Here is a 27108-nt window from a genome sequence, read left to right as displayed (position 1 = left end):
TGATAAGATAGTACCTGAAATCTATTAATATACTCTTAGTTTGGCAAGTTAAAACATTTTTATATACTTTGTTATCAATTTATTGTATTAATGTGCTTCAATTCACCACTTTATTTTTTACTGTTGAGGGTGTAATATTACAATCTAATCATGAAAAGAAAACAGTAAATTAGGACAGAAAATAGTTAGAGGAAAAATGTGGAATATCCAACATATTCAAGGCAATATTACATCAGAAACCCATCTGTATTCATTTTTAATAGCTGAATAATTGATATTCACAGACTGTGTTCTCTCTAACGTTGATGGCATCTGCTTCCTGGCTTTAGCAACAACTGAGCATCTTCATTCTTACACATTTCTGTAAAAAAAAAAGATTTCACATGATAATACTTAACTGAGATGATGTTTTGTACAAGGAATTGTGTTTTATGGGCTAGCTTCTAAGTTTCTAAGCAATGTTTAGGTGAGGCCATGCCAATTCAAATGTATCCAAATAGGTTCAGTCTGGCGGACCTCACTCCTCCTCACAACTTCCCACCTCCGTGTCTGCAGCCTCATCCAGCTGGCTGGATGAGGCTGGGTCCACTTCCTTTGGCTCACAGTCACAATCTTGGTAACAGCAGACAGTTGGTGGGCAGAAAGGAGTCTGCTGGAGTACTCGAAGTCTGGGGACCCAACTGGCGTGTGTGAGGAAGATTATTCTTGTAGTGAAACTGGCCCTGAAACAGCCTGGATCCCGTGGCTGATTAGTTTCTCTGGCAGGGAGGCTGTCAAGCAGAGGGTCTCCTGTTGCCTTGGATGAATCAGAAGCTTAAGTTCTCCAGAGACATGGACTGGTTTGTACAAGCATGGATGCTTTGGCCTGTCTGGCTGTTTGACAGAAGAGGAGAAAGTGTGGCGCCATTGTGATGATGAAAAGAGACACTAGTTGAGGAACCAGCTTGGAGAGAAAAGCAGACTGAGTTTAAGCCGACACTGTAATTCTTGTTTAACCTGTATTTAATTACAGTAAGTTTTACTGAGAGTTGTGCACTCTTTAAGCAATGCCTTTATCGTGGCCTTGATTACTTGTACTCTTAGTTGTACGTTGAATAGATTGTATCGGCCTGGTGAACGTGTTTATTGGCTTGAAGAACATCTCATACGTCTACACTATATCAACTTGGTAACATATTTACAGACTCCTGTGAAGGAAAACACACACTTTGTTTGGCTAGTTTGGTCATTTCAACATGAAATTGTGTTTTCATTATTGTTGAACCCTTGACATAATTATTGATTATTGTTTGTGAAATAGTTCAATGTCAAATCAAATGCCTCTATTGTCCCTGGAGAAGTGGGTATACTCAGTTATTGTTTTACCCTTAGTATTTGCACACTGTTACTTAAGTTCTGCTGACTGGCTTCAGAGAGTAAGGATCCTTATGAGCCACAGAAGAGGCGCAGACTTTGCAATCAATAGTGGCCCACAGATGGGTTTGACAACTACATAATTATGCATTATGACTGAAGTCTTCTTTACTCCGTACACTTATGAAAATTGGACAGCTATTTCATGGCTTCGGCATCCAAGGATAGAAAAATTAAGCTGGCAGAACTCTACTGAATGATGAGCATCAGAGAGGATGTACAGTAGAAATGGGAATACCCAGTGCCGACTGACAAATAAGTGGGTGTATTCGGTTGGGAACTTGGATCCTGTTCCCTCAGCTTCCACTGCAGGACCAAGGTTGTTTGTGTGGGAATAACTTTGTAGTAATTTGATTAATTGTGACTTGGTAACATAATAAAAAAACGCTTGTATTTTCACCTGATCTTGAGGCGCTCTGTGTCATAATTTAGATATGATACCTCAAATTTAGATATCAGTCAATATTTCAACTGATTGGTTGAAGTTGAATTTTTTTAAACAAATGTGTATTTTTTGTCATATTATCACAACTTACAGAAGACTTGGGGCGGGGTAAGTATTCCAGCTAAGGAACATTGGTTGGTTTCTGAAGCTCTTGGCAAAAATGGGTTGTGAATAATGTCGAAGGATGATCCAAGAAGGCCAAAAATATGATTTGAAAAGGAAAATATAAAAAGTAAGTTGTGGAACTGAATGTTTTTTAATGACTCAAATAGTGTAGAAATAAGATGTGCTTTAAATGCATCGAATATAAAATGGATAAATATTAAGTTCACACAATATTGAAATACTTTATTCCCCAGATTGAATCCATATCTATTAAGTGCCTTTCTCTGTCTGAGGTTTAACTGAGATTTAATGGACAGATGAACAAAACTAATACAGTAAATGAACAGAAAAACAATTTACAGCAACCAAGGTAGCCTCCAATAAATTGCTGAAGTAAAAGCTAATGAAATATTTGATCCATTCTGGGGATTTAAAGATTCACCTGCTGAAGTTCAGGGCTCAGAAATACAATGAGGAGCTACTTGAAACAAATATCTTTAAGGTGATAAACACTGAAATCCTTAGTGCTTTATTTCAACAATTATTTAGTAATTTAGAGTTCTTCGAGTAAAATTTTTTAAAGTTTTACACCACAGACCCCCAGAAGGACACACGAGACCAGATACTCATTTAATTGTTCTTTGCTTAAAGAATCTCATGAGGAAAATGTTGTAATGTTTGCAAAGAATAACACAAATCACTAACTTTTTGTTTTATTATTTTTGTGTTTGTTTGATGTTTATGTTACTCGATCCCCCGTAATCTTCCACACATAAAAAAAAAAATCATGAAAGCAACGTCTCAGTGAAAACAATAGCAGCTGATCCTAATACAGCACAACCAAATCAATAACACACAACAATCAATGATATCAATAAATGATTCAAATGACCACAAATGATTTACATAAGACAAATTAACACAAATGACAGGAAATAATCACAGTGTGAAAGTATGTAACTGGGATTGGAAATTAATTACATGTAACTGAGTTATGTAATCAGGATACAAAAAAGGGTACTTGTAATCAGATTACAGTTACATTTAGTAAAACATTTGATTTTTTCTTTAAAAATCTTAGAACTTGCATCAATACGTCTCATTGACATTTCTTTTCTCTCTATATATCTGCGTATTTGGTGTTGAGGTAATCCAAAAGTAACGGGAAGTAATCTAGTTACATTACTTTAATATTGGGATTACATTTTTAAAGTAACCTTCCCAACCCTGTACCCAGCCATGCATAAAAGATTGTTTCTACAATAGAACAATAAAGGTTAAAGGTCAGAGCTTTAGATAACAGGAAAAGGTGATCCTGATAAACTGACTTTGCTTTATCGGTGTCCGCGGGCGTCCCCTGACGGTGATCCCCGGTAGAGCACCTCCTCATCGGTCTGACCGTCCCACCGCCGCCCGGAGGAGCTGCTCTCACCCAAGTTCACCAACCCGCTGGCTGTGTATGGAGAGTTTGGATAGGCTGTCCCAGTGTGTGTATGTGTGTAGTGTGTGTGTGTGTGTGTGTGTGTGTGTGTGTGTGTGTGTGTGTGTGTCTTTGCATTGCCCGCACTATTGTTTTGCTTTGGATGGACAGAGAGGCTTTCTGATCAACTTTAGATCTTATTTTCTAACCAGGACGGACGCAAACATTTTAACTTTTATAACTTTTTGAACCTTTCCAGCCTTTGTTTCCTCTCTATCCCGATAGATTTTTTGTTGATGGCGCGGTGTAACCAAGATGGACACGAGTTGTCTGCCGGTTGGAGACTAGATAACGGCTTCCCTCATTACATCTGAATGTAGTTTTTATTTAATTATCCGCTTTATCCGCTGAAAACGTGTTATTCATCAGCTGGATGTAACCGGACTGGGCCATTTCCACCCCAGAGGTCGCATCCTATAATGAACATTTTCCCACTGAAGTTTCGGTGAACTTTTCCCACGACTCGACATGTCGGGAGTGGTCCGCACCCTGAGCCGCTGCCTGCTCCCGGCCGAGGCCAGCCGGGACCCGGGCAGCAGCAAGGAGAGGAGCCGGGAGAGGGACGCGGCGCAGGAGCGGGAGGCGCGGCGCCGGAGCCGGGAGATAGACGCGATGCTCGCCCGGGAGAGGAGAGCCGTCCGCCGGCTGGTGAAGATCCTCCTGCTCGGGGCCGGGGAGAGCGGAAAGTCCACATTCCTCAAACAGATGCGCATCATTAACGGGCAAGAGTTTGATAAAAAAGCACTTCTGGATTTCCGGGACACCATCTATGAGAATATACTGAAGGTAAGGGAAGTTCCATGGGCAATAAATAGCTTGGGGCCTTCAGGGTCCAAAGTTTAAAACCATATTTATAATCTGTGTTGTCAACTCCTACTTATGTATGGCTTCTTGTTTTTATTTAAAATTGATCTTTTGTTTGTTAAAGCTCTCTCTTGGACTATAAAATCTACTATACTACTACTATAAAACCATGTGAAAATAAGTAAACTCAGTGATGTGTGAGAAGCTGACATTTAGCCAGAGCTGAAAGATTACTCAATTAGGGCCTAATCAATTAGTCTTAGGAGATATATTGGCTAGAGTTGAAATTAGTCAATTAATCAATTAGAGAGGTAATCAGTAATAAATAACACAGTAGATTCATTGTTGAGGTCATTTTTCAAGGAAATATTGCCAAACATTCACAAGTTCCAGCTTCTCCAATGTGGAGATTTTGTGATTTTCTTCATCTTTTATAATGTGAACTTATATGATTAGTTTTTGACTGACAGTTGAGCTTTTAACTGTTTCTGACATTTTATAGACCAAAGGATTGTTGATTAATTAAATAATCAGCAGTAGAAATAATCATTATCTGTGGACCTAATATTGATCCCACAGTTGAGGTTCACACACACACACACACACATACTCAAACACACAGAAAGGTTTGTTGACATAGTACATATTTTTATCCCCGAAGCGTGTGTGTATGTCCCTTTGTTTGCTGTCATGGCTGGGCCTCCTTCACCAGCTAACAATACCAGACTATTCCTGAGGGATGAGCACATCCGCCCTGAGTGCCACACAGCCCAGACGAGGATGATAAGAGCCTGCACTTCTGCACAGACAAGGCAGCAGCGTACAATACCCTCCCCTATAACCAGCATACAGTGGCGGTGCTGTCTCAGGCCACATCATGAACGGGACTACCCCCTCCTCCTCCAACCCCCATGCACACATTTCACCACCACTTAACCTCCTGAAAAACACTCAATGCATGATGTTTAATAGGACACAGGAGAGGCAAAAAAATCACATGATTGGAGGTGCAGCGTTTGTTCAGTAGTACGTAGAACCCTCTATCTTATGAAACAACGTGACACAATATTACTATTATCTCTCTATTCATTTTCCAATTAATCCAATAATCATTGAGTCCATAATGTCAGAAAATAGCGAAAGATGTCCAAAGTGATGTAATCTATTTACTTGTTTTGTCTATGTGAATGTAAGTAATCCATTTACATTCACATAAAACTGCAACAAACATCCGAAGATTATTTCCATCTTCCGATCAATCGAGCAGATTCTTTTCTAGACTTTTTGTTGTGAACAGTTTCCCAGAGTTGACTGTCTGAAAAATGGTCCAAAATATTGTTTCCTGTCATAGAAAATGTAGAAAAGCTTCACATTTGACCGGTGACTCTATAAACAGTTTTTCGTGTGCAGTTTTGTTTCCTCTTATGTAGCTTTAAGGATGTTAACATCATCTTGTTCCACACTATCTGTATCATATGAAGGGCTAAACCAAACATATTCAGTTAAAAAATTACTTAAACGATTATCAGTTATCAGAATAGTTGCTGATTAGGTTTTTTCCCTAAACATGTACATTCAACCTTAACTTGTATCCAGCTCAAAGCTATATTGTGTGATGCTTACACAGAGTGAAATATTCAACCACAAGACTTTGTTTGTTTTTGTGGCTGACATATATCTATTGCACAATAGATGTCTTGTGCATCATGTTACACACCTCTAGCCAGAATTCAGCCTGACATTTGGTATCTTAGGAAACACTGGGATCTCCACGAGAATTTGAAATAAGGGGGCGCCCTATTAGCTCACCAGGTAGAGCTGGTGGCCCATGTTACCAGGGCTGAGTCCTTGCTGCAGCAGCCTGGGTTCAACTCTGACCTGTTGCCCTTTGCCATGTGTCATCCTATTAAGTTTTGTTGTTTTGAACAATGTCTGGCTGCAAAGAGTTTGTAGTGACTGACTCGCTATAAGTCGACATATTGTTTCAACACTAGTATGCAATATTATTAAATAAAAACAGTATAGGCCTAGAGGAGAAGATACAGGAATCAAGAGTAGTAAACAACACATCCCCCGCTGCACCTAAACAGTGCATAATTTACAGAAACATTAAATTAAATGTGCGTCATGACACTGTAAACTGAACACGGTTCCTTAAGTAAAGCTGGGAGCCTTCGTGTATTAAGAGGGACGTTACCTGAGCAGTAGTGTCTGTGGTTTGGGGCGTTGGTGGAGTATCAGCCTCACCTACCCAGGGGTAAAGGAATCCCTCCGCCCCCACTTCATGGGAACCTAATGATAGGGAAAGAGAACAAAGCGGGAAGGAAGGAGGGATACAGCTGAAAGAGAACACACAGGTGTGTAGCATCGGCAGGATTATGTAAAGATAAAATAACATGAAGGAGGAGTTCAGGTGTGGTCCTCTTTAATCTCAGTAATTATACCTGTTGCAGTAACGGATAAATCTCTAGTATAATACTTGTCAAAGTGATTTATTTATTTATAACAAATGAAACGAAGATGTATATGTTTGTGTCCAGGTTTGTGAATTAGAGAAGCTCTAAACTAGGCACATGAAGGTTTTAGTCTTTCTTATCTCCATTTCTCTGACTGTCCTTGTTTGTCTGTCATTACTGTTTAACAAAGTGTTTTCCTAAACACTAATCAATCATGTTAGATAACCCAAGTTCACAGTTTGAACAGCTTCTTTGCTGATTTGATAAGTTCCTTATCATCCAGTCTGGAAACATCATCTTATTCCACGTTGTCAGTTTCATATACGGTACAGTGTTTATTCCTCATGTATTGAAGCCTCAGAAAACTCAGCATGTTTGGCATCTTTGGAAACTTTGGGATCACGACTATATATAAAGTTGTGTTTGTACGGACTGAACTGTACAGACCGAAGAGGTTAATCACTGCTTGATGCTTGTTTGTTACAGGGCAGGGTAAAGAGACAGTGGTTACCTGCCCATATTCTTTATTTTGACAGTTTTTGTTGTCTACTGTACGGCGGGGGATGTTTTCTGTGCCCCCTTAGTTTTGAGTGGATGAAAGGCAGTAGCTGTGTTAAAAGAGGAGGGCAGTGCAGTACATGGGGCGGACAACAGTAAAGCTGCAGTTGGTAACTTTTATAAGAATCCACCGTGAATGAAAACAATCAATCAGAGCCAAGAAAGATGAATGACCTTCGTGTTTCATTCCCGAGTCGTCAAATACAGTCACTTTGGGACCTGGGAATGGGACTCAACAATCAACCATCTTTCTCAGACATTTTTATGAAAGTTACCTACTGCAGCTTTAATGCAGGAAGATTTCAGTCCCAGAAAATTAATGCCACCGAACACATCATGACTAAGGACACAAGTCTTCAGTTCAAATTTTCATGTTTTTCTATCCCCATGTGATTACTGAGGAACGCATAAGACAAACACCAAGAGCTGTCTGTTTACTCTTAGTGTTCCCCAAAGCCCAACCAACTTGGTCAGGCTTAAAGGTGCCAGTATACTTTGTGAGAAGTGCTTGTCAGATGATCGAATAGCTTCAGAAACTGCTTCACTGCACACCTTTCCGATGTCAGATAAGGGTGTCTGACCATTTCTGTAACTTTCCAAAACTGACAATCCGACATTGACGCACACTTCCCCTTGTGATTGTTCAGCCCACCTTCTGTTGTGGTTGTTGGGATCAAGCATTTTTAAAATGTATTGTTTGGTCTTTTATGCCTTTATTTTTATGTAACAGGTGAAGATAGACAGGAAAGGGGGAAGAGAGAGGGGGGACTTGAACCTGAGCTGCTGCGGCAAGGACCCAGCCTACATGAGACAGCCCCACATACTTTTTATATCCGACATGTCCTGATGTGACATAGTCAGACAACACTTCGTACAAACCATTTCTTTTCTAGTAAAATGTATTTCTTTACAAACAGAGGGCCCCTAAAGGACGCAGTCTATGTAGGTGCGTCCGTCAGAGGACCTGGAGGTCAGAGCCTCACAGCGACCAAAACTAACTAAGTATTCATGTGGTCCTTCGGCTTGTAAAGTCAAACTTTCCCGTTTATTGCCTGTAAGTCCTCCTCAAACAAGGCAACAACGTTTTAACACCAGGGGTAAACTAGGATTAAGGTTAATTATACTGGAGTTTACAATAGATGTTGTGAAATTTCACTTCAATACGTGAAGGACAACAGGATAATACTCCACCAGAATAAAGATTAAGGCATCTGTGTACCGTTCATTTATCTGTAAAGCAACTTATCCAGAATACTAATAAGGAAAAGGAAAGTTTATTCATGACCTCCATTATTTATATTTATATTGAATTATTTATACAATCTTGTAACCTGCTAAACACAATGTGAGTATGTCATATTTCCTGACTAGGATCACCTCTTGAATTTCCCTCGGGATAAATAAAGTATCTATCTATCTACCTACCTCAGTGCCCCAATAAAAAATGACCATGTCACATAGGAATGAGAAAAATGCTCCAGTTACTCCATTAACCCCCAAATGTGGGCTAAATAAGGCTGTATTCCTTACCAAGAATTTGGAGGGGACTTTTGAAATGGGAGAGATGTGGTCAACTGGTTATGGTCTTGATGTATTTGGTAAAAAAAAAAAAAAAGAGAAAAAAAGCAGGCTGCTGAACTGAGACAAACAAACTGATTTATTATAGACAGACAAGGTCGGACAAACAGGCTGGCTGACCAGCAGGCAAACAGACAGCCAGACAGACATGCAGGCGTACAGGAAGAGAGACAGACGAAACCATAGAGGATTATGCCACAAATACACAGAGTGGTAAATTGATAAGGTTCAGGTTGGCTCACAGACAGAGAAAACCGTAGATAGACAATAATCGTGAGTCGATGTGACTCGAAGCTCACTCACAGTGACTCTCTGAGTAATTTTACACGCTGGTGTTCGATCTGCACTCGTGTCTTTGTGTTAAACACCACATTTGTTTTTTTAGTCTTACTCATTCCTACTGTAAACCAAAACATCAACAAAAAGTCTCAAATGAGGGATTACACTTAAAAACACACCACTTAGTCACAAAGGAGCATCCCAGTCAGACTGCGCGCACACACACACACACACACACACACACACACACACACACACACACACACACTACGTAAAAACACGCATTGTAGCTGCTTTCTTGAGAAATTCTACTGTCACATCTTATTTTCGTTTTTATTGTAAATTGTCTTTTTCACAACCGCACATCCTACTGCTCACCCTTTTATTTTAAGAGGGGAATCTCTCATTTCTGTGTCTGAGATTTCTTCCAGATTGCTTTGGGGGTTTTTTGAGGATTTTCTTTGTCTTTGTAGAGACACGGTTGAGCTGGGTGTGTGAGCTGTTAAATGTGATATTAAACTGTACAAATAAACCTGACCAGACTTGACTGTTGCGCAAGTGTTAGGCGTTCATGACTCACTGATACACACACACACACACACACACACACACACACACACACACACACACACACACACACACACACACACACACACACATTCACATCTCTTAACCTACTGTGACCTTTGAAACACTTACTGATACTGTTTGCTGCTGTCTCTTCTGTTGTTTCAATCAATAAATAAACTGATATTGTTTGCTGCTATGTCTTCTGTTGTTTCAATCAATAAATGAAGCAAACAGACCGTGAACTTTAAGATGCTGTGAACTATGCTTTACATTATTAAGCCATAAAAACAAAAGAAAAAGATGTTACAGATCAACAAGCAACAAAATACACAAAATAAAATAAGGTAAAAGCATTAAGTTGCAAATAAAAACTGTCACGCAAAATTGACTTAAACCATTTGCTGAATTGGAAGAAATAAAACGACTGGATTTAGGAAAGTTTTATAAAGAGAGAGACACAGTTACAAAACACTGAATATGCGTCTGTGTGTGTTGGTTGGTTTGATCAGTTAGGAGGAGACCTCCCACCCAGATCAGTCTACATGCTTCTCTTCAGAAAACCACCAGCAGCCACACATGGATATGTCTGAGTGTGTGTGTTACTCCATGTTTACCAGTAACGTTAGACTCTGTGTTGATGTTTTTCCCAGGAAAGCACATGCAGTATGAGTTTTTTCTTTTTCCCCCCTCTGTGGTCAGGAAATATTTGTACAATACTGCTGACATTAGAAAAAGTGCAGCTGTTACACCACTTCACCACATTCAGGCTTACATATGCACCAATTGTGTGATTCTGCAGGGCATGCGTGTGCTGGTGGACGCCCGGGACAAGCTGGGCATCAGCTGGCAGAGCTGCGAGAACGAGAAGCAGGGTATGCTGGTGATGTCGTGGGAGGGACGTGTGGGCGGCTCGGGGGTCGAGCCGAGTGAGTTTCAGCTGTACGTGATGGCACTGAGCGCGCTCTGGGCAGACACCGGCATACAGGAGGCCTACGCACGGCGCTCTGAGTTCCAACTGGTGAGTAAGATTAGTCACATAACACACGGTTACCCCTTTTATTTTCCCCTTAAAGGCCCTGTGTGTAACAATTAAGAGGATGTATTGGCAGAAATGGAATATAATATTCATAGGCATGTTTTTATCGGTGTATTATCACCTAAAAATTAATAGTTTTGTTTTCATTAGCTTAAAAGGAGTTGTTTTTACCTACCGAGGGCGCAGATCCTCTTTTACAGTATCTGCCATGTTTCTACCAGTGGTAGAAAAAGTACTGAAAATCTGCACTCAAGTAGAAGTTCTGTTACATTACTAAAAACCACTGGTGTTAAAAAAAAATGTCCAAGTAAAAGTACAAAGTGTTTTTCTTAAACATTCATTGATGTTTAATGTATTATCAACAGCAGGCATTGAATCAAAAGGGGAGAGCCCTGTAGAAAATATCTGCTTTCAACAAATATGTAATATATATATATATAATGTAGATTTCTCCCAATGCAAACAAACATCCAGGCGAGAGTCTCCATCTAGTTTATGTTTCTCGAAATCTTCAGACCCTAAAATACTCCCAACTCCTGTTCTGGTCTCCTCTCCAAACCTGTGCCTTCTGCAGTGTTTTTTGTTTGTTTTTTCATGGGTTTCATTCACCTGCAGTGTGTGTTCTTGCTCACGGTGCACATATAAAATAGAATATTCGTCTGTCTCTTAATGTCAGTCATGAACTGGGGATGTTTCGTTACTTAAATTTTGTACCGTTTTCACCTGTAGTGACCCCTTTAAAGGCAGCTTAATCATCAAATCACCTGAAATAAACTACAGTCTTCTGAGTTATTAATTGATTTAGCTGCTGCATTATTAACAAAATGTCAATTCATCAGAATTCATAGTTTTCATTTACAGATAACAAGTAGGGGAAAATCAATAACTAATCTTAGCTTTAGTTTTATCTAAAGCTAACACACAAGCTAGATTTAACTTGATATAGCTCTCTCACTTTAGCTGTCTTTAAGCCAAAAGTAATAAGTACTGTCGCACATAGACTACCAGGCCCTTGAAGCCAGATATACTGCACTAACATCAGAATCCAGTAATGCACAAAACAGTGAAGAAACTGTGTTTTTGGCTTAGTTTTAGGTACATTTTGTAGTTTCTGAAAATTTAAAAAGCACTTTTCATGTAAATTACACATTTCTATGGCTTAATGTTTTTCGTATAGTAAAACAGACGTCAGACAGTCAGAAACGGGTTATAATTAAAGTTTGACCAAATATGTAGTTACTGTGTTTTGCCTTTGAAGGGCAGCGTAAATATTGTCAGCAGTGTAGAGTATGATATCTGCGTACTGTATAACTGATTCGCCAGCCAGTCTCAAAGCTAATAATAACTGACATGCTCACAACTTCAGAGGAAGTAACTGGATAATATCAGAAATGTTTTTACCTGTCAGCTAAAGAAAGAAGTCACAGTGAAGGAGCGCTGCACTGAGTGAAACCTGTGGAAGTATTTATTGTGTCTCTGCGTAACTTACCTCTCTCATTTTTTGTTTTGGAAACTTCTCAAAGATGTAATTATTTTTCTCTTGGCTGGAAATGGAGCAGGTGAAGTGGAGTCCTGTGGAGTTTCATTTACCGTGCTACGCTGCACTCCTTTCACTCTATAACTAGTCACATTGAATAGATGGAAAATAAGGCAGTTATTTTCTTTATTGAAAATGCCACAAAGTATCTTTTAAGCAGGATTTGATCAATTGGCACCTTTACTTAATCAAATATCAGAGTGAAGTGCAGTAAAGTTATTGAATTTTGATGACTTAAAAGCCTCAAAATGATAATTTTCCTCTGCGCCATCTTGACTTAAGTGTTATCAGCGAGTGGGGGTGGAGGTAAGCGGGTGAATCCTCTGCTTTCTTGATGAACCACCTCTTGATCATTCCTCAAGTTACCATTTATTACTTCCTCTGCAGAGATGATTTTCTTTTTTTTTTTCTAGGACAAAATTTAGGATAATTTAATATCAGATAGGAGGAATTTATATTAGGCCAGTTGGGTGGATCAGGGAATATTTGACATTTAAATTAGTGTAGCCTTAAATCTGCTCAAATCAGTATTATATAAACAGCTGATAAAATGACTATGTGTAGGTGAAAGGGGTTGCTTCTAGTGACAAACAGCAGACAGACAAAGTTACATAGTGGAACATTTGAGTTGGTGGAAACCAAAACAGAGCTAAAAGAAGAGCAGAATATTGGACATTCATAAGTTGGCCAGAAACTCCAAATGAAAGTTTCTCTGTGTCTGCTCGACATACATAAGCCACTGTTTGTTAACACATTCCCCATATCAGTCCCTCCAGGAAGTTGCACCGTTGCAATTGCAAAAATTAACGCAAATTTAACCAGTCCCCGTGAATTCTTTGCAACCTTTCAGTTTTGTCCAATTAATGTAGTTTCCTGCACAAAACACTGAGCCACAGTCACCCAACTCACTGCCTTGTTTATAGTTGCGAAGATGCAGACGTGTGCAACACAAATGTCTCACATTTATCCTGTTCGCTAAATTAATAAATGCCTAAAAACAACCATCGCCATTTTTCAGAAAAGCTGCCATGAAATCAGACGTTTTAGGCTGCAACCATTAAAAAAAAAAAAAAACAGTAAAATTGTGGAGGGTCTTCCATCTCAGCTGCATAATTCATTCATGATGAAATATCAACGTTGACTGTATAACTTGCAGGTTTAAAGGAATATTAAAATGCTTAAATATTCCATATAGAAAGGACTCTGTATAGACAGAGTTACCTGGCAGCTATGTTATGTCTTTAGAGCATCATTTGCTTTTTTCTCAGACGTCTAAGCTTATTTTTTTTTCTGCTGCCTGAAGAAAACAAATCAAATTGAGGCGCGTTTAAAGCAGCCACTTAACTGTAGCTTAAAGAACAACAGAGCAGCTGGAGAACCACTTGGTATTACAAGTAACTCTATAAGTGTCTACAAATATGCTGCAAAGAGCCAGACAGACTGTTAATGACACTTAATAGTTCAACAGAATGTCATGAATACTCACTAACCATATTGTCAACATAGCGAATGTCTCACAGCATCGGCATCGCCAGCTGGTCTCGTAGCAGCTAGTTTATTCGTACTTTATTGGACGTGACACAACAGTTCTAATTTCTGTTCAGAGCTGTAAGTTTGACCTTTTACCTTGTTGCACATTTATCAGTGACAAAACAATCTGGAGTCAGACGGAAGCCACTTCCGTCTCCCTCTCACTTAACATACTGTAAGTGTGTGTGAGATGTCAGTGCACAGCTTTGGGTCAGACTGCCTTGTCTTATCTGAAGTCGCTGCATGATAAAGCTAGTATGGAACAGCTGCACAGGCTTGCAGACATCATTCCTAAAGGGTAAGGCTGGTGATATTCTGTGTTTTCTTATTGTCAGCAAATACCAAAAGAACCAACAGTCATACAAATTTTTTGCCAGGTGAGTGAAGTTGATTCAAAGGTCTGGACCCGAGTAGATACTCGGTAAAAGTGACCCCAGGAAAACAACATAGTGGGACAAGCAGCAGCTCTTAATAGCTCTTAACCAGCTATTGCACTCATAGAAGACAATAAGGTGGACAAACCCTCTGTCATTAAAGGTCCAGTGTGTAACATTTAGGGCAATCCATTGGCAGAAATGGAATATAATATTCATAGGTTTATTTTCATTAGTGTATAATCACCTGAAAATAGGAATCGTTGGGCTTTTGTTACCTTAGAATGAGCTGTTTTTATCTACAGACACTGTAGGTCGCCTTCCATGGAGTCTGCAGTATTAAACCGTCATGTTTCTACAGTAGCCCAGAACGGACAAACTGACTGTAGATAAGGCTTTTAACATTTTTTAAAAGCTTCACAGCCACCGTAGTTTCCATTCCCAGGTTGTCAAATACAGGCGCCAGCAGTGTTCAGTTAATTGCAATCTGAACCTTCACCGCTCGATGCCACTAAATCCTGCACACTGGTCCTTTAACTACTACTTCTCTAGCATGAACATTTGCAGTCTCATGTACACACAGCAGCAGGTGCCACGGAAGTACATTGTAATACAGTTATCTAGTGTGATAGCTAACCCAGGGACTACTTTCTGTGTTTACATTTTCAGCCTGTAATCTTACTGCTTTGAACAATATCTGTCCTGCATCAAACAGCAGACAAACAACGTTAGCAACTCCCTTGGGAACATAGTGGAGCATATTTCTCTCAGGAGTTGGTGGTAACCAAAACAGGGCTAAAAGTATAATTATGCACTTATATAAAAATGTATTTGTAAAACACTAGGAGGCGTGTACTGTTTGACCTGATATACATTGTTTTGCCGGAGTCGCCTTTCCTGAATCTCCACAATGGAGATGACAAGTGCAAAGTTACTGTGAGCCATAGTAAGAATTACCACAATGTTAACAAGACCAAGGTTAAAAAATACAGTCATTCTAATGTGGTTCTGCAGCAGAAAGAAGTCCCCAAAAATGCACCTGTTTGCTCTGATTTGCTGAAATCTAGTGCCCAGTTGTTTAAGGAAAACCCATAACCCATAATGTGGGCTGAGTATCACAGCCAGAGTAGGGAGAGTGTAAAGTACAGAGACATGGGCTAACGCATTGTTGGATTTGGTTGTTTCATTGGATTTGTTGACAATAAGAAATATATAGAATAACACCAGCATCATCCTTTCAAAGCAAGAAAAAACTAAAATGTCTACTGTTGAGTAAATGTGCTGAGTTAGATCCTCTCCGACCTCCCCCCTCCATTCTCTGAGAGGTTTTCCGGGGATACCACAGTCAGCTTTTCCCAGGCACTGCTGGAGCTGGGCCACAGGCTGACAGGGAGAGGGAGGCAAGAGAGTGATAGTCCAATGGGAGGAAGACAGAAAGGGAGTGGAAAGTGGAGAAGAGGGGATGGGGAGGTTTAGAGAGAGAGAGAGAGAGAGAGAGAGAGAGAAGGGGAGATAGTGAGAGAAAAACAAACCGAAAGCGAACACATGCAGGGATTTTGTTTACTTGCAGGCTTCTCTGTGTTCCCACCACACCCAGATAACACGCAGTTTGATATAGGATATAAACACCAAAAAACGTCTTCTGCTTGACAAAAACAAGGGTGTATATCACGCTGTGACGGTAAACTGCTGCTGTTGTCCTCAGCAGCACAGACATCCTGAGTAAAGGAGGTTTGAGTTAACTGTATAGGGAACCTTGAAGCTCAACAAAGATGTAAAGAGGCTATAAATGCTGCACAGGCGCACACACACACACAGTCAATGTTGGCTGTATTGTAGATACAGTATATAACTTTATCTGTAAGTGTTTACAGGAAAATCTATATATATTCACGTCTCTGGGTTTAGGTTCTTCTTTGCTGACGTCTTTGTGTGTGTGTGTGTGTGTGTGTGTGGCCCGAACATTGTTCCCATAACAACCAAAAAGTTATATATATGTATTGATAAACCTTTTATTTTGGTTTGAGAATTAAAGGATCATTCTGGTTTATTACACCAAGTCTTATTTTCATACTTTTTGCCTTATTTTCTATCAGTTTTGACAGCAATGTTCTCACCAAAGTGGTTAATGAGCTCTGGAAACAAAGCAACACCTGTAAAATACACAAGTTGCTTTGCCAATTTATCGAAACCGGTTTATTTGGGGGTAAAACAGGAAGTGAGTGCACCCGAAATGTTGGTAATAAGGCGTCATTGCACAGTACAGTAGGTCAATGTCGGATCATAAACTGATGTTTGTTTTGTTTTCTCTTTCAAATAAGTTTGTAGTTTTGTTTATACCCTGCCTGGTTGTTGACTGCTGCTTCTTTTTGGACGTCTTTTATGATGTTGTCGCGTTCCCAGATTTCAGCAATTAACCTGGTGGATCCGACGTTATGCCAAAACTATGACAACAACACAGCAATAAACCAGAATTTAATAGCAGTTGCATACAATTATAATATTATTCACACTTACTGCTAATTTCAGCATACAAATACATGGATGAATAGTGCTGAAACAATTAGTTGATGACTTGTTTTGTAGCATTTTATGACATTTTAATCCAGTATAAGATTTGTTTATGTGATCTGGATGCTTTTAGCACCATCATCAAGTTGATTTAGTTTTTGATTTTCAACAATTTTAAGGAACAAAAGTTATAGTTTATATGTGTTTTGTTTTTTTATATTTAAAAACACATTTGCCGAATAGATGATGTATTTGCTTTTTAGTTACATGACTATCTGAAAGTTTTGTGTATTAAAAAAGAAACAGAAGAAAGTTTTAATAAGAGACTCAGCTTAACTAACAGTTAAGAGTATTCACAGCATCTTTGATCATTTACCAAGCAAATTAATCATTTAATAGAAGTATAACCAACAGATTAATCAATAATGAAAATAATTGTTTGTTTCAGCCCTGCAACTACTCACTATGTTCACAAGGTGCATTCAAATCATAGTTTGTGTTAAAAGCACTGCAGCTTTCAAACAATAGTGGCGCACCCAGTCGCACACAAGTGGCACTCATATACCTGTGGCCACACACACAGACACACACACACAGACACACACACACACACACACACACACACACTGCAGAATGTGAGCTTATTCAGGTCTTTGCTGTAATAAAGCCCCTAATCTGCCCATACACACCATGAATGGAGACATTCCTCCAGCCTTACTCAGCCACCCACACTGACACACAAATACACACACACACACACACACACACACACACAAATGGGCCTAACTACAATATAGCATTATTCCTCTTAAAACCCGTGTTGACAACTACTTTTTCCAACCTTGGCAGATGTACGGTTTCAGTCACACTGATCGAACATAATCAGTGAAAGCTCTTCACATGGCTGTTAAATTCATCTCTGTCGGACCAGGAAGCGCGACCCCTGTGCGGGTGAGATGTGACCCTGTGACCCTGCCGTTGACCTACAGTGTCACAGCAATAGGAAACACAAAGCCGGGAACTCTGATTGGTTCAGTTGGACAAGAACAGGAGGAGGGGCTGATCGGAGGGAGAGGGGAATTCCCAGAGATGAGGGGATACGCAAACACAGACAGAGACACAGACACACACTCACACACACACACACACACACACACACAAACACACACACACACACACAAAGATCATTTCCACAGACGCTTTGACTCATCAGCAGAATTGAAACAGCTTGATCATTGATGCACTGGAGGCATTCAACTTAATCAATTCATTTTATTATGACAAAGATGAGTTTAGTCCCTTGTAATGCAGATCTATACCTTGTAAAACTGTTAAATGTATCTGTGTGTGTGATGGGAGTGCTAAAATGACTTTGTATCTGGGTTCTGTCTGACTCGCTAATCCCCCCCTCCCCATGTCTCTCCCCACTGTTTTCACACACACAGCTGTTTCCTGTTGAATGTGTGTGTGTTCAAGTGAGAGAGGGAGTTACGAGAGAGATTCACTTTAAAACTACCGTCAGGAGTCAAGTGTGAAGAGGAATAGTAAAACTAATATTTCAGCTTAAAACCTGCGCCTTTCCTGTTCTACTAGTGCAGTGTCTATTCGGGCCATACTCATTCGGAGCGGGCCGATTTCTGGGACCTTGGAAGTGCTGCTTGCATCGTTCTCGAGAACCGTTCATCCAGTCAACTTCACACTCGATACCGAACTGGTGTGAAGTCTATCGTACTGGTTTTCGAGATATTTAAAGGACAGTCACACACATACAGACAGACAAACACAGATTCCTTCCTTTATAGTTAGATGATGCTGCTACAGCGTCCCTCCTGTTTGCCAGATAGCACCACATTTGTCATCATATTATTTGACATCATATCTTCTCGTCCACCAAATGTGGTTGCAGTAACACCAAGTGTTCGGGAGATATGACATTGTCGCAAAATTAGCAAACTTTGAGAGGCAGCTATAGCAAATCTGTATGGAATATCAAAAATCACTTTTTCTGTCTTTGTCCAGAGATTTTTTTGTACCAAATTTGGTGACAATTGCTCAAAATCTGTAGAAGGAGTAGCAAAAAAACAGATTTGGACAAAATTTTAAAATCCAATCACAGATTTTTAGACTCAAAAGTTACAGGCCATAACATAAAGTTTGTTTTTACCACCACCGTCTTCTCCTCCGCAACACAGCTGCCAAGTGTAAAGTCAATTGGATGAACGGTTGTTGAGAAAATCAAAGGACAGACAAGTACACATACACTACATAGAGAAAGACAGAGACTCCTTCCATTTTAGTTACAGACTAAAGCTTTAAGCAAGTTTTAACTCATTTACGAGTCACCCACTGGTTTCCATTTATTTCAGAACAGTATGAAAATCAATAAGCGGCCTCGTAAAACTGTGTTGAGCGGTGTAATCAATTACAGTGAAGATCAGCCTGCAGTTAAACCACATTATCACTCAACGGTAGCGTAGCATTGACAAACATGAATTCAGACTTGATGCTGTGATGGATTACACAACTCAAGTTTCGAGAGCCAGTTAATTGATTGTCGTACCAAACAACAAGAACTGCTGCCTGAAACAAATCGAAACTGCAGAGCATGTGTTCAGAAATAATAAGCGAAATCTAAAGTAGATAAGTGATTTGTAGTTAAAGAGTTAAAACTCGACCAAATGAAACTCTTATGTTGTGCCTCAGTGCAGGGACACACAGTTGTTGGGCTGATTATAGTTCTGATCTGGGCGTCACAATGGATCAAAACAAGCTGCACCGAGTTCGTTCCAGTCTGGTTCAGTGGATGTTGACTGTCAGAAGATAAAATCATAAGATGTGTGATGTTTGATGATTGTAATTGTTTGATAAAGGCGCTGTCTGTCTTTCTCACATAAACATTATTGTAAAAGCACAGATGTAACACTTTAATAGCTTTTGCCCTTTTCAGCACAAACCGCCAACACAAATTATTAGCAGCTCTTTTTGTTAGATGTTTCTGCAAATTCATGTTCTCAAGGGATTTCATGGATCCAATGTTGTACATTTCTCATTCAATATGTGCTATTTTCTGACTTGGAAGACAAATAGAATCTGAATATGTTGGTGGAAATAGTTGTTGTGTGTGGGATGTCTAGTCTTTGTAGGTTTAATCTTAAAGTTGCATTATTTATGTATTTATTTATTGGCTACTGGCTGGTAGTAGAAAGAGCTACAAACACAGCATTGGCATATTTATTACCTTGTACAGTTGTTGTGGCAAATGTGTTAGCAAACAGTTAGACATACATCCAACACAGGAGCAACATCAGCATTAGTTTGGAGTCATGTTTTTGCAAAATCGATGAATTTACGTCACACATTTTTCAAGATAGAGCGTTACTGAGTGGGTCCCTGTACTTTGGGGTCACGCTCAGTCCGTCTAAGTTATCCAACTGCTCTGCTCAGGAGTCACGACTAACCCTTCATGTTGTTTTGTTTTTCTTTTGGTTTTTTTTGGTTGTGGAGGAAAGTTTGATTGTTTTTTCTACTGATAATTTGCGACTTCTCTGCCTCAACTCTCGTGGATTTACAGAGTTTACTGATGGACATTTAGTAGGGCTGCACAATATGGTAAAAACATCATATTGCATATATTACATTATTTTGACAGATGTTTCAATTGCGATATAATTACAATTAGTGGGAATGATCATTTTTGTATCACAATTGTAATTTTTTACTGAAAAAAAACATTAAAATCATGATTTGTAGGCCAGAATATCTCTGTAGCACTACAGTCCTTCATTATAATGCTTTTCTCACACATTTGACATTTATCAAAAAATGGCAGCTTCTGCAATTTGCATATTGCACTGGGTCATATTGCTTATTTCCTTAATATTTCAATGAATTGTGCAGCTCTTACATTTACTAGTAGCTATTAGCTAACCACTAACTGCTGCTAACGGACTGGGAGCTCTCCCATCACTCCTGTACTAGAGATGTAGCGTTAAGCCCCAACACTGCCCCCGGTACTCGGAGCAGGTCTGGGCAGTCACCTAATATGACGGCTAAGTTATCTGCAGGATAACCAGCTATCAACAGCAGCAAGTTAGCAGCTGTACACCAGATGTGATTATGAGAGGACACTGATAAAAAAAACATGTGTCATATAAACATAGCGATCCAGTTATGTCACTTGAGTCACTTCAGTTCAGAGTATTGTGCTATTGGTCAAGCCTGTCCATAAAAGTAGCTTCACGAGTAGCAGAATATGTTACTAAAATATAAAAGGGACTGATATGATTATTGTTGGTCACATGGTTTCTGTCCTTTTTGTTGGCGATTGGGGAGAAGAAATCGATTGATGTATTATTAAATTATTTACCACAGTATGACAACTTCCATGAAATGGGAATTTAATAAGAATCCAACAAATGAAATTGTCCGAATGAAGTGCTTTAATTTGATTATTTGGGTCTTTTAAGTTTGGTTAATGCGTAAAAGGATGACTCAGTTGCATTTTGCGTCTGTAATGGATTTTCTTTCTTCCTGTCTGCAGAGTGAGTCAGTCAAATACTTCCTGGATAACTTGGATCGCCTTGGTCAACTGGTGAGTCACGGTGACTAGTTAAATCTCATGTGAACTTTTTATTTCTTCACCTCTTTTTGACGTGTTTATATCTCCCTTTTTCAGAACTATATCCCAAGCAAGCAGGACATTTTGTTTGCGAGGAAGGCCACTAAAGGCATCGTTGAGCATGACTTCATCATCAAGAAGATCCCTTTCAAGATGGTGGATGTCGGAGGGCAGAGGTCCCAGAGGCAGAAGTGGTTTCAGTGTTTTGACGGGATCACATCGATACTCTTCATGGTTTCGTCGTCAGAGTACGATCAGGTACCATTCGAGGACACATTCATTTCTGATCATGTTGAGATTAGTCAGAAGTTAGTCAGACAGTCTGATCATTATTCTCTTGACTTTTAAAATTACGAAATGGACGAGAAACATCAGAGAGGCACAACATTTGAGATTTACACAAAGCTGTCTTTGTGGTTGGCTGTGGAAACTTGATTGTTCCCTCAGTCGTGGCTGCGGTTCAAATCAACAGTCATATGATGACGACTGAATCCTTAATTGGTGCACAGATAAAAACCTGGAAAAATCAAAGGATAATTGTGTGCGTGTGTGTCTGTTTGTGTGTGTTCGTTCCAGGTCTTGATGGAGGATCGAAGGACGAACCGTTTGGTGGAGAGTATGAATATCTTTGAGACAATCGTCAACAACAAGCTCTTCCTCAACGTGTCCATCATCCTCTTCCTCAACAAAACAGACCTGCTGGTGGAAAAGATTCGCACGGTGGACATCCGCAAGAACTTTCCCGAGTTCAGAGGAGACCCACGCAGACTAGAGGATGTACAGGTACACACACAAAGAAAGCTGCGAGCATTATGAGGCATCAATCTCAGTTTTTCAACTAACATTTTCTGCTGCAATTTGTTTTTTTGCTCCTTATTTTCCTCCTACTGTGTATGAACCACAGTGTGCTTTCATGCACCCACACACATAAATTATTATTCAAAAGGTGATACACCATCAAAGCAATCAATCCCTGTAGAGTTTCACGAGATGTTCTGGATTGACAGGCTCCCTGGTCCCTACAGGTCTTCATCATAGTTTTGCCGTTCTTAAAATTATGTTTGAATCTTGATGCATGATGCAGTGGTTGTATTCTTGTATTCCTGTTCTGTATTAGATTGTATTTTGATTGTACGGTTTTCTATCCCTTTACTTTCCCCTTGTGGCTGTCTGTCCACTGAACACCTGTATTGAATTAGGCCATTGCCTTGGTTTTCTTGTCAGCGATGATATTTTAGTTCAATGTGATGCTCTATAGGCATTGATTGCTTTGATGGTGTGTCACCTTGTTCAGTGTGGCTTTTCCTTTCAGTGCAAATGTGCTGCTATGGTAACTTACTTACAGTATGATTATTTATTTGGATGGAAATGAGGATGTATCGCAACTTTTACTTATCTTTTCCTTTCATCCTGTTTCCTCACACTGATTTTTCCTCTGTCTGCAGTCTTTGTCATGTACATTCATACATGTAAAACGCTGATTGGAGATCAACTTTCTCCAGTAGAAATCTGGCCGATTTGACAAAACCAGGTTTTGTCTAATCCCCTACGCTGATTACAGAATCAGGGTTTCTCAACGTGACATTAAATAAATCAGATTACTGTAGACAGACTGTAACCCAGTTGCTTAAGTGTCTCTGTTCTGCTCCTTTCAGGCGTTCCTGGTGCAGTCGTTCAGCCGCAAGAGGAGAAACCGGGGCAAGCCACTCTTCCACCACTTCACCACTGCGATAGACACAGAAAATATTCGTTTTGTCTTTCACGCCGTCAAGGACACCATCCTGCAAGAAAACCTCAAAGATATCATGCTGCAGTGACCTTCACTCTGCAGACAACAGCTTCTCTGACTGTGAACTGTGAAACCAGCCATGAATCCAGGCCTGGAGGACTGCAGAGCTGGCCTGTCTAATCCTGACACTACAGCCCATGAGTGCATATTAATGCTGACCTGTGGAGCTGCCAGTTGACCCACAGTGTGGATTTAACTGAACTGTGAACCTGTGGAGCCATGAAACTGACTCTGGACCTGTTGGCCTACGTCGACCCCTGTGGAAACTGTTAGGGTCACAGAGGACGAGAGCCTGCATTTACCTGTATAAATGTGTGTATGCTGGAAAGACAGTCACCTTCTCCTTCTTGTAGCTCTAAAGTGTTTTCACCTTCATTCGCAGGTTAGAAAATGTTTTTAAAAATAAGAAAAAAAATAGAGAAAAGCACCAACTACATGACATGAGCACTGAAAGTGTGTTTTTTTCCTCAGATGTATATATGACTAATGACAACCATGTCACTAAACCACGTCAAACTGCTGCCGGTTTAACTGTAGCTTGATCGAGCTGTGTGAGCAAGAAGGAAGAAAGAACATTTAGAGCAAGTTGAAGAATGCCTTGTCCTAATGTACACGTGACAGAGGGAGAGGGGTAAGGGTTTGGGCCCGTACTGGTCATATGCTGTGTTGTGTGATTAAGGTTGCACAAGTGTTCCTGTCCATGAACTTTAACAGAGGAAAGAGATGACTTTCTCTAACGCTCCCTGTTCTCTTCTGTGCTGTCTTTCTCTCTATCTTTACCTCTTATTCGCTGCTTGTTTATTCTCCTGTTCCCGCCAGCATACAAGAGATGAACAGCTGCAGATAACTAGGCTTATCCCTCTCCTCTCCTCTCCTCTTCTGTCCTCTCCTCTCCGGCACAATAGACAGATTGTTCGTCTCCTCCCTCTCCAGCAGAAACAGTAGACAGTCAAATTAAAGACTCTTCTTAGTTTCAAGAAATCTGCACACACAGCTTCTGTTCTTGCATGAATTATGGTTCATCTCTATCTTTATTCCTTCTTCTGTTTCCCACCAACATCCCAGTAGGAGTACCACAATAGCCCAGACTTAACTTGAGGCATATTTTAAGTATCCCCTTTACAAGAAGGCTTTGGTTTACTGTTACACTGCTCGTTCCCATTCTTTTGTCCTGTAAACGTGAAGGGAAAGGCAGAGAATGACAGGGTTGAACTGTATATGACCTTATTCCCATGTTGCTGGCGGCCATTTTGGACTTATGTAGCAGTCAGGGTGGGACGTGTATCAAGATTGAAACAATAACCAAAACTTATCAAGTGACTAAAACAGTCACAGGGTCTAGTATTTTCAATATCAGGACAACTTTGAGTTTATTATCACATTAATACCAAGTTAATACCATTATTTTATAGTCAGTTAAACCAACAGTCAAGTTTAGTGCTACAACAATTTGTTAATTGATTAGTCAATCAACAGAAAATTAAGCAGCAACAATTTTCATCAAATTAATTGTCATTTATCAAACAAATGGGCTGGTTTCAGCTTCTCAAATGTGGCAATTATAATTCGAAGATGGCACCTTTGGCTCTAGGACATTGTCTTCACTATTTTCTGACATTTTAAAGCTCCACTAATGAATATTTTTATATTAACATGGAAGAAAAGTGTAAATATGAAAGCCGTCGTTCATAGTGATGAAGCCACGGGGCATTATCACTCGACTGCAGCTTTCCTCCGCTTCCCAGGACACTTTTGCATCTTAATATTCCTCTGTCTGATGGATGAATTAATAAGCAACTGTTATACATGGTGATGACACCGTATATCAACTTTATAAGGAGATGACACCGTATGTTGTGTTTACAGCTCGTTGCAATGCAGGTTCAAAGACAAAACAAATGATTTTGAATCAACAGATGAATCACTAATAAAAACAATCACTAGCTGCAGCCATGTTTCACCAGCGAGAGTTAGCTGGTAATGTAGCATAAAGATATAGTACTGTTGCTATGGTTACTCGCAGTTTAATAAAGCCTTGAGCACTGATTTATGACGGTTGTTAAACTGTTGCCCAGAACTAAGCTTGTGTGATTTTAATGGATACCTGCCAGCCAACCAGAAACATGTATTTTCAAACTAAGTTAGAATTTGAAACTTTATTCTCCCTTCGTTTGATTCCTCAAGTCAAGTTTCTTTCTGTTTTCAAGTGGAGACTCTATGACATGAAAATGTTGATTTTATTCCCAATATTTGCATGATGTGCATTTTGGTACGCAGCAGAAGGACACAGCTGGGCTGCTCCTCCCACCCTGAGTATTAAGTCCGAATGGCCTCGATGGGAATGAGGCTAATCATGAGCACTTCCACACGCCTTTATATGATACTGTATTAAACTGTGTAATTTGTATGTATTTGTGTGCGACGTATGGCCCTTTTGTGCATGTTCATACATCTTGTACATAGAATACTGTAAGTATTTGACTCTGTGTGTAATGTGGTAACCTTACAATACAAACACCACTCTGTCTAACAGCATCACTGTAACTGTAACGTTCCTGTAACTGTAACGTTGCTGCAGCATTTGTCGTTAACTAACTACCTTTTCCACTCACACACATTTTTTTTTTTGTAAGTCTTCGTCATTGCACTGGATGTGTCCGAGAGAAAACAACCAGAAAGGAAAACGTCTGGGGGGAAAAAAGGCAATGAAACAAATAAACACGCTGCAGACTTTTAAAGGCGAGCAGGATGGAGGCAGAGGATGAAAAGAGGGAGGTCTTCTGCTTTTGTTTTTTGTTTCCCAGTGCCTTGGCTCTGTGCTCTGTGGTGAAATACACTGCCGTTTGCTGACATGCTGTTTCTTTATTTTCTCAGTGTGGGTGTCTGTGTGTGTTTGAGTGTGTATACGGCAAAGCAAGAGGTCAAGACCCTCTGTGTTGAAGAGTGAAGAGCAGTAGAAAGATTAGCAGATAGGGGGGGAAAGACAGGGAGATGGCAGAGGATTTAAAATAATGAAGGAGATATGTGGAGGAAAAGTAAATTCAAACATGTTTTTCTTATGTCCGGGGGCAGTTTTATGAACATGAGAAGCCGTCTTGCAAAGCCAGAAAGCAGAGAGTTGAAGCTCCTGACAAGTTATGTCATTCCTGATATACAGCCTGGAGGCTAACCGTAGGCTTTTATTCCACGTAATGTAATATGAGGCTCATCAGCTAGAGCTATCAGACCACTGGGCATAAAGAGTAAAACTGAAGTCAGGCGATATCTCCGTTACCCAGCAGAGTCTGACCTTTGCTTTGGCTTTTAATCAGAGGAGCTCTGATACATAACAGACTGCAAGTCTCAAGAGAGAGGGAGGGAGCCCAGAAACAACTACAACCAGAGTTTAAGCGTTGTTTTAGAAATCACTGGTTAACATAGATTTATTTACACAGGAAGTGAGTAGAATGTAATTTAAGGTCTGAACACACACACACACACACACACACACACACACACACACACACACACCGCACAAACACATGTGACAGCCTACGGAGATCTCGGGAACCAAAAAAAGCCAGAAATGACCCTGTGAATGGGCCCAGACTTGAGGGGGGAGGGACAGACAAAGGCAGGAAGAGGGAATACAAGAAAAAGTAAGAGGATAGAGGGAGGGAGGAGGGAGAGAGGAGAGGGGGAGGAGGTCATGTTTCCTCTGTTGAGCCCACTTCCTGTCCTGATCCCAAAATGGAGAGACTGTAAGAACGACATCCCTCTGCCTGTTTCACTCTCCCCCCCTCCCTCCCTCCCTCCCTCCCACACACACCACACACACACACACACACACACACACACACACACACATCAGAGAAACCCAAACCAGCCTCCCGCGGTATCCTACAAAGGAGATGAGAGGAAAAAGCAGGGAGCAGAAAAATATATCCCCAGTGGTCTCTGAAACATAAGGAAGCCTTCGTTTATAGAGGCAGAGAGGCGCAGGACATTTTGTCCTCAAGTTGCACCATGTGTGTGCTATGTGTGGC

General features: G+C 40.1%; 1 protein-coding gene across 1 annotated transcript; it reads left to right on the top strand.

The window, feature by feature from the left end:
* Positions 1-3470: 3470 nt before the first annotated feature.
* Positions 3471-25933, top strand: gna12a (guanine nucleotide binding protein (G protein) alpha 12a). The gene is made up of 6 exons (XM_051386679.1): positions 3471-4229; positions 10488-10706; positions 21217-21267; positions 21352-21552; positions 21871-22077; positions 22950-25933. Exons 1-6 carry the CDS (start codon positions 3912-3914, stop codon positions 23109-23111), a joined length of 1158 nt encoding a protein of 385 aa, XP_051242639.1. The 5' UTR covers positions 3471-3911; the 3' UTR covers positions 23112-25933.
* The last annotated feature ends 1175 nt before the right edge of the window (positions 25934-27108 follow it).

Source organism: Dicentrarchus labrax, unplaced genomic scaffold (genome assembly GCF_905237075.1).
Source record: "Dicentrarchus labrax unplaced genomic scaffold, dlabrax2021, whole genome shotgun sequence".
In the NCBI taxonomy this organism is placed as follows: domain Eukaryota; kingdom Metazoa; phylum Chordata; class Actinopteri; family Moronidae; genus Dicentrarchus; species Dicentrarchus labrax.
The sequence above is the reverse complement of the archived record's forward strand: the minus strand, read 5'-3'. Positions and strand labels throughout refer to the sequence as shown.

Bases quoted from the DNA above. Each gene is read 5' to 3' on its own strand.
- gna12a (XM_051386679.1), top strand. From the start codon at position 3,912: ATGTCGGGAGTGGTCCGCACCCTGAGCCGCTGCCTGCTCCCGGCCGAG. The intron at 4,230-10,487 runs GTAAGGGAAGTT...GTGATTCTGCAG, and splicing joins TCTATGAGAATATACTGAAG to GGCATGCGTGTGCTGGTGGA. The intron at 21,553-21,870 runs GTACCATTCGAG...TGTTCGTTCCAG, and splicing joins CGTCGTCAGAGTACGATCAG to GTCTTGATGGAGGATCGAAG.